This window comes from Haliotis asinina, chromosome 11 (assembly GCF_037392515.1).
Source record: "Haliotis asinina isolate JCU_RB_2024 chromosome 11, JCU_Hal_asi_v2, whole genome shotgun sequence".
In the NCBI taxonomy this organism is placed as follows: Eukaryota; Metazoa; Mollusca; class Gastropoda; order Lepetellida; family Haliotidae; genus Haliotis; species Haliotis asinina.
In genome coordinates, this window is record NC_090290.1 from 16,313,754 (window position 1) to 16,323,567 (window position 9,814).

Consider the following 9,814-nt stretch of genomic DNA (forward strand, 5'->3'; position numbering starts at 1 on the left):
TTTTAAAACTCTAAGTGGTCATTTCGTCTTTTAGGCTTGCCATAGCCAGGGGACTGAAAATTCCCATGGGAGCTTTTATTCACTCATGTGCATGACCTCAGTGATGCTGCACTCGCCCACTTCAAGACGCCATTGTTTGGACATTCGTCTAACGAAAGAGAGGAGATGAGCATACTGTTGGTTAATTTTGACGCCTCAGTTGACTGTCGGTCATGGCGCTGACAACATCCAGCGTGATTCTGTTCCAATTCATTATCGTCCTCTGTAACGGCATCAAACCTACCACCATCCTGAATCTGGGTGGTTCATATGACAAGATTCTCCAGGGATATGGTTATGAGTTGTTGAAGGTTAAAACACTGGACCATTGTCACAGACTTTGTCTGTACTCTCCTAAATGTTTGTCTGTAAATTGGAATATGAAGACAAAGTATTGTCAACTGAACTCGGAAGACGTCGGTACTGGAATTGATCTGGTTATGTCTACGGGTGACCTCTACGTCCCTACTCTGAGTTCGAACAACAAGGTAACGTATGCTTGTTGGACAGGATGGGTATGCTCAAGATAGACCTGTTAGCAATACATCTGAAATGGGCTCGTCCAAAGCTTACTGAATTGCTTTAGCAAGTGGAACAGCGCCATTGCACCTGTATAAACATGTCCTCAATTCTCTTTTTCGGCATCATGTCCTGGTAGCTTAGCTGAAAAAGCCCCTACGGTCGCAGTAGTACACGTGTACTAAATGATTTCATCTGTGCAAGCCGCGTGAAGATCCGGGAAAGATCTGCGAATTGATCTTCAGTAGCCCTTGTTTATCGTAAGACGTGTTTGACGGGATAGGGTGGTCAGGCTCGATGACTTGGTTGACGTACATCTTCAGTTCCCAATTGCGCAGATCGATGCTCATACTGTTGATCAATGGACTGTCTGGTCCAGATTCGATTATTTATAGACCGCCGCTATATAGCAGGAAGATTGTTGAGTGTGGCGTAAAAATAAACTCACAAACCCATCTGTCTAAAAATACATGAAGACAATCTTGACTTCTAATCTGTCCAAAATAATATTAAATGCGAACTAACTGATATAGTGTTACGAAAAACAAATACATATCAAAACACTAACCAAAACAAACACACACGCACAAACAAAAACAAACAAAAATATAAACAAACACTCCCCTAAAAAGCCAAAAACAAAGTCCAACAAATAAAAAACCCCAAAACAAACAAGCAAAAAACAAAAAAAAACAAAAGAAAAAACAAAACAAAAGCAAGATAGAGGAAAAGACTCCAGAATCAAAAAGTAAAATAAATACACTTACGGTTTTAATAAAGGCGATACTTACTGTTATATGAGTTACAGATCTGAGTCCAAAAATACAGTTTTTACACACGCACCTGTCTTTAGCAACCTCAGATATGTTACATATGTAGGTGACGTTTTATCTGCAACGTGAAAACAACTGATATAGGCAACTGTTTGGCTGTGGGTGAAGTTATCGAAAACTTCCCAATAAGTCTACAGGCGATAAACCGTAATGTGTACACACGACATAAGCGTGTTGACATACACGTTTTTGTGATGTGAAAGGCACACAGTGCTCTTGTATACCATCCACTGACTGGTGGTATTATCAATCCAATTGAAACTGCTTATCATCAAACGGCAGAAACAGGAAAAATGTAATATTACACAAAGAAAAGAATCTGTTAATAAAGTAATGTTTATAGTTTAGATTAATCCAATTTTCCATAAAGCAACAAGAATGAATGTTAAGTCAAGAAAGAAAATATTTGCATTTTAAGGCAGAATCATCTCTAGGTACGTCTTTTCTTTAAGGAAAATTGGATTAATCTAAACTATTCATTTTGTTACGGTTAAGAATTTACCGTGACAAATGATGTAAGAAATACCCTTGTGAATGAGAAAAACAGAACAAAGACAAGTCATAAACGTTCAAATTATGTATTATTATGCCAAGAGAGCAAGGTATACAAAGTCACAAGTCAATCTAACAATGCTGATTACAAATACAATTCAAGAGAGACAAAATTTCTCAAAGTCAGTGGGTCACAAAATATAATATATCAAACTCACCAAAGTCTCAGTACAAGAGGTAATCGACTATGCAGAATGTCAACACAGCGATCGGTCTGACAGCGGATAATGTAGGATAGGCGTTGACGGGTTTTGATGATCAAGCGTTGGCGGTGATGTAACGCCTGCAAATATGAATGAGTGTCGCCCTCAACACGGCAACCAGCCTTTTATATATTCTAAGCCATTTCCCGAAAGTTCGGGCACACACGACTATCGTCAACACTGCAGAATGTCCTCGAATAAGTCTCCCGGAAGTAAACACATAGAAAACTAGGAGCAGATATATTCCGGAAAACCAGAATCCTAAAAGTGTTGACCAGCTATTAAAACGAAATGTGACCCATCATATTTAATATTCAAAACACTAAAAGTTGTGACTGAATAATAATTATTACTGAATTAATAACAAAATATACAGAAAATACACACTCGTAACAATACTACTTTAATAGAAGAAACCTCAGTGATCTCAGAATGAAACCCGGGCTAATCTTGTCTGCTCAATAACCCTTGTTCAACACACAGTGAATCTGTACAATAATTGAGATAATTAACCAGGCAATGTACACAATGACTGGCAATGTGTTTACTGTCTAGTTATTTCAGTCAATGTACACATTGCCTGATTGTAGACATTGACTGGAACATACACACGGAATGTATACCTTTTTCTATGAGTAGTGTTGTCTCAATACCAATCTGACTTGTTTTATAACTAGAATAGTATTACGCTTTAACTGCAGTCATTCATGACTTTATTTATTGATCGATAATTAATCAATTTTTCAGAATCACGTTTGCACACAGAGCCCGTGCAAGTTTGGAGAGGTGTGTATTCCCGTGACGTCAGCGACAAACTTTGTATGCTTGCTTCCCGATGATCAAGTACCAACGACATCTGCATCTGCTCCAACGACGACTCCAGCTACAACTGTGACAACATCAATGACTACGCATTCTACAACGACAATTCCAGCAACTACGACAATGACTTCTCCAAAGATAACGACCTCAACAACGCCGACAACAATGACGACAACAACACCAACAACAAGACCGACAACGACATCGACAACTTCGACGACTTCGAAAACGTCATCGACCTCGGCCACTACAACAACTTCCACTCTGGCTACGACTACGACCACTCCAGAAGAGACTACGACAACGATAACCTCGACACCAGAAACTACTACAACAACGACAACACCTACAACGACGACAACTACTATAACAACAACCACGGCTCCAGAAACTGCTACGACAGCATCTACAACGACAACAACCACAACGACAACTACAACAACCATGACTCCAGAAACTACTACAACAACTACAACAACCATGAGTCCAGAAACTACTACAACAACTACAGCAACGACAACTACCACAACCACAACTACTACAACAACTACAACAACGACAACTACCACAACTACAACTACAACCACGACTCCAGAAACTACTACAACGACGACTACAACGACGACAACTACCACAACGACTCCAGGTAGGAAAATACACATGTATCAATGATGGCAATATCGGTATTTCTAACCAGAAGTATTTACGTAAGAAAGAAACGCAGTTCGCTCTAACCCCATGTATAGTGTAATAAGTCCAGTTTTGCCCTGACCCATGTTACTCGTAGTTAAAGCACAAAAGCACTGACATATTTAGCGAGTGTTGCCTTGTCATTTTTATGAATTGAACAGAGACATCTATCAGCGGATAAAAAAAACATTATCTCTCTATCAGCGATGGTAAAGCAGGAAACACGTTGCAACAGCTTGTTCAACTTGACCAGATCAAGTGAATACTAATGTATTTGCGTGACCGTATCACGTATCGTTGGGTCTATTATTGTGAAGGGGTGCAACTTTCTCAGTTGAATGTCAGCATGTCCGAACAGGCGAGACAATGTCGCCGTTTGACACCTCAGTGACGAGAAGTCTCTGCAGTGTCTTAACTTTCTTTCAAAGCAGCAGCGGCGACTATGTCTGAGTGAGTGACAGCGACAGTGAATCAGATTGTCAAAGTAACTGACGTCTGTAGGGTGTAAAGTTAGTAAACGATAGCATATGGCTGTATAAACAATTCCGTTAAAACATGAACTGACTGGGGGTTTTTTGGTCAAAGGTTCTTTTTGGGAGGGACAAGTTCTGTAGTGAATCCATGCATCAATGCTTCACACAAACGAAAGCGACAACATTCTCTGCTCCCCTATTTAATGAACTTAACTCGACCTACCGTGTGTTCCGTTTGACCTCCCGGGTCATGCATATGTTGAGTAGCTCAGGTCAAGACACAACTCTAGTGAGAGAATGGCGCAGTGACGTCAATACAGTGTGACCTAATGCAGAAGGTGTACGATAGATCTGATCGAAGCATCTTACAATCTTCAGTGGATTTAGAGGGTTAGTGCGCTAAGCTTTACGCCGCTTTGAGGAATAGACCCTGAAATTTCATAGCAGCTGACATAAAAATGGGTTTCACACTTTCTAAATATGTTACTGTTGAGAAACATGAAATATAAAAATTAATGTTAATACGAGGTATTGTTGACTACATCCTAAGTCGATGGAAAACGGTACATGGTTTACGAATCCGCACACACCACAAACGTTAGCAAATTTTATGAATTTCTTGCATTTTTGAACAGGACGATCCCTTGCTCGAACTTCGCTTAACAGATGCCCCAAAGAGTGGGTGAGTGAGTTTAGTTTTACGTCGCTCACAGCAATATTCCAGCGGCGGTATGTAAATATTCGATTATGGACCAGACAGTCCAGTGATCATCAACATGACCATCGATCTGCCCAATTGGTAACCGATTGCATGTGTCATCCACGTCAGCGAGCCTGACCACCCAATCCTGTTAGTCGCCTCTTACGACAAGTATAGTCGCCTTTCATGGCAAGCATGGGTTGCTGAAGGCCTCTTCTAGCCCGGACCTTCACGGGTGGATGCCCCAAAGACGAATGAGTGAGTTAAGATTTATCGTCACATCGGCAATATTTCAGCCATATCGTGACGAGAACATTTAAAACTGAAATGAAATGTACGTCAACTATAAAAACCTGTCAACGAAGGACAGAAAAACAACTAGAATATCACATCTGTCATTACAACAAGCGAGGAAAGATAAAACTAATATCACGGTGTAGACAATACAATATGAAAACAGGCTACACATCGCCAGCAACTGAAGGTAGATCACCACACTAGGGACCACGGGGACTTGCAGTACCTTTGCTACCTGCATGGGCCCTAGTTGGATTTACACCACCCCCTCAGCTGCTGGTGTTTGTAGGAAATTTTAACCAACATTAAAATAACAAATATACTACGCTTAAAAATCCTGGTAAGTTTACATTGACTTTGAACGTTTTGGGTCTTACGTACCCCCTCAGGAGGACAATAATTTTACAATACTTCAACCCCCTTTGAGGGTACAGCCACTAACAATTCAAGTTACTAACATAACTATCAATCATTAAAATACATCTGTTTACAGAACATATTACTCAAAATTCCACCAATTTCTTTTAAAAAACCCCGCAATAATTAAATGAGAACTAACAGTGGTAAGACGATAGTTGACAGTTGATAGTTTTGACATTGAAATATGTATCCCTTGTGATGGAGATATGATATGCTTGATCGTGACTCTCTCATCACAAGGGATGCAAAATGGAGGATCCTCACCTTTTAACAGGCAATTATGGGTATATCTTGTGTGGCCAATACGACATCGTCGCATGATGACCTCTTCAAATCTGGACTGACAACCCAAGTAGGTATAACCAATGTAAGGTTTATTTCATGTAGTTTATTGATACCTACTTGGGTGTCCGACTTCTCCTGCATCAGATCGCGGATATAAGATCTAATGGATAGGTTTATAATCAGTGTATGGAATAAGAAGTGGTGTCACAGATTTGTTGAGTTCCGCCTTAGCAGCCGGATCGGCCATTGCGTTATCAGAAATGCCCAACGTGGCTGGGTAGCCAACAGAAGATGTCGTATTGGCCAGTAGCAAGATTATTATACAATTCAATAATTTCAATTAAAAGTGGTTGTTTACAATTAATTTTTTTAATAGCCTGAAGGCAAGAAAGGGATTCGGAATAGATTATGTACTATTTGTGTTTAGGGTGTCTTTGAATATACTTAAGAGCCGTTAATATGGCGTTAGCTTCAGCTGTAAAATAGAACTGTTGTCTGGTAATCTAGAAGATATTGCGCCACCTTCCTTGGCCCCATTTGTAAATAAGGATTTATAATTGCTTTATCTATGTTGCCATATTCTTGTTAGTTCATTAGTTTCTGATTTTTAAATGTAGTTAATGTTAGGTCCACTTGGGGCCTAACCAATTGCCAAGGAGGAGAAGAAAGAAGTCGGGAAGGAGTTATATTTTCTAGCTCAATGCTAAAAGCAGCAAGAAATGGCTTAATTCTGAGCCCAAGAGGCGGAACAACGGAAGACCTTTTTCCTCATAAAGAGGATTAAGAACACAATTAAATGCGGGATTAGACTCATTAGAAGCTAATTTTTTAATGTATTGTAAAGATACTTTTATACGACGTTGGTTGATGGATAGAATCAAGTAGTAGTAGTAGATAGGTTGCTTTGGCAGTCTCCACCATATATGATGGAACAATAATCAAGTTTAGATCGCACGAGTGATCTATATAAGTGAAGGAGGGTAGTCTGATCCCCTCCCCATTTTCAATTAGAAACCTTTTATAAATCGAGTGCCTTCAAGCATTTGGCTTTAAGGGTTTTAATGTGCGGCAAAAAGGTCAAATGTGAATCAAAAATCAAAAATACGTCCCAAGAACTTAGCCTCCGTGACAACTTTGATAGGGGTGCCACTTAGAGACAGTCATGGGTCTTTGTGGGGTTTATATTTACAGCAGAAGTGTATACAATTGGTTTTTTATTTAGAAAAATTAAAGCCGTTTTCAAGACACCATCTATTTATCTATTTTATTTAAACACAGCTGCAATTGCCGTTCAATAGTATGCATATTTTCCCACGACAGAAAATATTAAAATCAGCCACAAATAAGGATCCATCTAAAACTTGTTTAAAACTTTAGATAAACTGTTGATCTTTACGCTAAAACGAGTGACAGACAAAATACTGCCTTGTGGAACACCCAGATCCTGATTGTAATGATCAGACAGGCTAGAACCCAAACGGACCTGGAAATGTCTGCCATTTAAAGAGTTGGCTACAAATTCAGGCAAACGACCTCGCAAGCCGAAGTCATGAAAATCTCTTAAAATGCCATATTTCCAGGTTGCATAATATGCCTTCTCAAGATAAAAGACAGAAACAGCGTGCTGTTTATTGATCAAAGCGTTTCTAACAAATTATTCTAAACGCACTAAGTGATCGACAGTACTTCTATTTTTACGGAAACCACATTGTATATCTGTTATAAGGTTATTTGTTTCCAAGTACCAAACAAGTCGATTATTTATCATGCGTTCAATAGTTTTGCAGTGAGTAATAATTACAGCTAGTTAGTGGAATTGGTCGATAATTTGACGGATCCGTATGATCACGTGCAGGTTTAGGTATTGGTACTACTATAGCATCACGCCATGAGGGAGGAAAATTACCCAATGTCCAAATATCATCAAAAATAGTCAACAGAGTTTGAAGACAGGATTCTGCTAAGTGCTTCAGAAGTTGATAATGTATGTTATCAGCTCCTGTAGCAGTATCGTGGGCTTGGTCAAGAGTAGTATAGAGCTCACGAATAGAAAATAGTTCATTATAGTCTTCCCATTATCAGAACTGAAGTAGGTTTCATTTCTTGTTGTTTTTGGTATAGTTGGAGGTTGGGTACATAATTAGAAGATTAAGAGTGTTTGGAGAGGGTTTCACCCAGTTTATTTGCACTATCTGATTTATTTGTAAGTAATTGATATCCATGTTTAAGATGATGGACATTTATTTAGTACCTTTACCTTTAATTTTCTGGACCATGTTCCAAACCTTGGACATGGGTGTGCGAGAATTTATTTTGGATACGTAATTTTGCCAAGACTGGCGTTTGTTCTGTTTAAAAGTACGCCGTGCTTTAGCATTTAAAATTTTAAATTTATTTAAATTATGCACCACAGGATGGCGACGGAAATAATGATCTGCTTTTTTCCTTGCCTTCCTAGCTTGTTTGCATTCATCAGTGAACCATGGTTTTCTCATGTGTGGAACTGCGGAGGACTTTGGTATACACTCATCAGCTATGGAGTTCAATTCATCCAAAAAGCTTTAATAGCATCAGGAACGTCAATTAAACATTCAGGTTTAGGTTTTGCAGCCCCAAAGATGAACGGTGGGGTAAAACCGGCAAGGTAATTAAACGCTGCCTTTCAGCAAAACGCTGAGTTTAGGACAAGGTTAACTGGTCAACGAAAGAAGACGAACAGTAACACGCTGGATGCGGAGACACAATCGGCTGTTTATATTAGAAGAACGCACTAGGGGAGAAGGCAAATGGTTAAAAGTGGAGATTGCGTGGCTGATCGAAGAGAGAATAAATCGTAACGTAACCTGAATGATAAATGCAAAGATAATGATGATAATTATAACGGGGATATGTGCTTGCGTCGCGTCACCCATGGACACAAGGTCGTTGAGTTAGGATTGAACGTCATAGACTAGCACTGCGGGAGACTGTCCGACGTATTCACTTTCGAGAGAACTACTGACACTTCTAGTCGACATTCTCACTGATTAACGAAACCCCCCGTCTCAAGGCGGCAGTATTCCGCCCCCAGTCGTTGAACACGCACGGGAGAAGGAAACTAGGGATTGTGGGTTATGTGTCTTTTCGGAAGGGAGGGTATACCTTATTGTGACCTTCAAACAAACAAAAAATACTGACGACGACGACGACGACGACGATGACGACGATGACGATGATGATGATGATGATGATGATGATGATGAGTTAACTTACGTTACACCATTCACAGGTACATTCTCGTTGCTTTGGCTGTACATCGTGTCTTAACTCTGTTGCAGACTGCTCGACGTATTCAAATTCCTTCACAAAAATTCAAGGATACGTGGTCTGGGGACTCAACAACGTCACCCACTGGAAGGTCAGCACGGTATCAGCGTGTGAAGAACACTGCCTACAGCATACGGCGTTCACGTGCAAGAGTTACGAATACTATTACGGCTTGCAAAAGTGTAACGTCATGTCCTTCATAAAGGATGATGCTCTCAGCGTATGGACAGAAGATTCACGGGCGGATTATTTCGAACGTTTGCGTCAGTGTGATGTTACACCCCACAATCCCTAAGATTTCAAGGGGAAAACAAAGGCTTGATTGACTACTATAACACATGACGTAAAGACGTCACCAACGGATTTCTCATTCTGCTTAATGTAAGGTCCTTACTAATACCCATGTCTATAGCAATAGTAAGATCACAAGAGGTTCATTTGGCGTGTCGGCATTGATTGAAAAGATTGGGAGATGACTGAATTTACGTGAGTTGTACGTAAGCATGTGGACGCATACGTGAAACTACATCTCTCCTACGAAACATGTTTTAGAGGAAAGGGGTGGGTTGATGGTTTCAGCACTTGCTCGTCCAATACCTACTTTCTATTCTCCACAAGAAAGGTGCGGTAATAATGCTGAATGCGGCGTAACACTATGCTCACTCACTATTCTAA

The 9,814-nt window shown here is 39.9% G+C and overlaps 1 protein-coding gene across 1 annotated transcript; it reads left to right on the plus strand.

Annotated features, from left to right (window-relative positions):
* Nucleotides 1-212: 212 nt before the first annotated feature.
* Nucleotides 213-9,434, plus strand: LOC137255300 (integumentary mucin A.1-like). Its single transcript, XM_067792753.1, has 4 exons — nucleotides 213-527; nucleotides 2,894-2,989; nucleotides 3,263-3,614; nucleotides 9,151-9,434. The coding sequence occupies exons 1-4, from the start codon at nucleotides 213-215 to the stop codon at nucleotides 9,432-9,434; spliced, it is 1,047 nt and encodes a 348-aa protein (XP_067648854.1).
* The last annotated feature ends 380 nt before the right edge of the window (nucleotides 9,435-9,814 follow it).

Bases quoted from the DNA above. Each gene is read 5' to 3' on its own strand.
- LOC137255300 (XM_067792753.1), top strand. From the start codon at position 213: ATGGCGCTGACAACATCCAGCGTGATTCTGTTCCAATTCATTATCGTC. The intron at 528-2,893 runs GTAACGTATGCT...TCAATTTTTCAG, and splicing joins CTCTGAGTTCGAACAACAAG to AATCACGTTTGCACACAGAG. The intron at 3,615-9,150 runs GTAGGAAAATAC...ACTCTGTTGCAG, and splicing joins AACTACCACAACGACTCCAG to ACTGCTCGACGTATTCAAAT.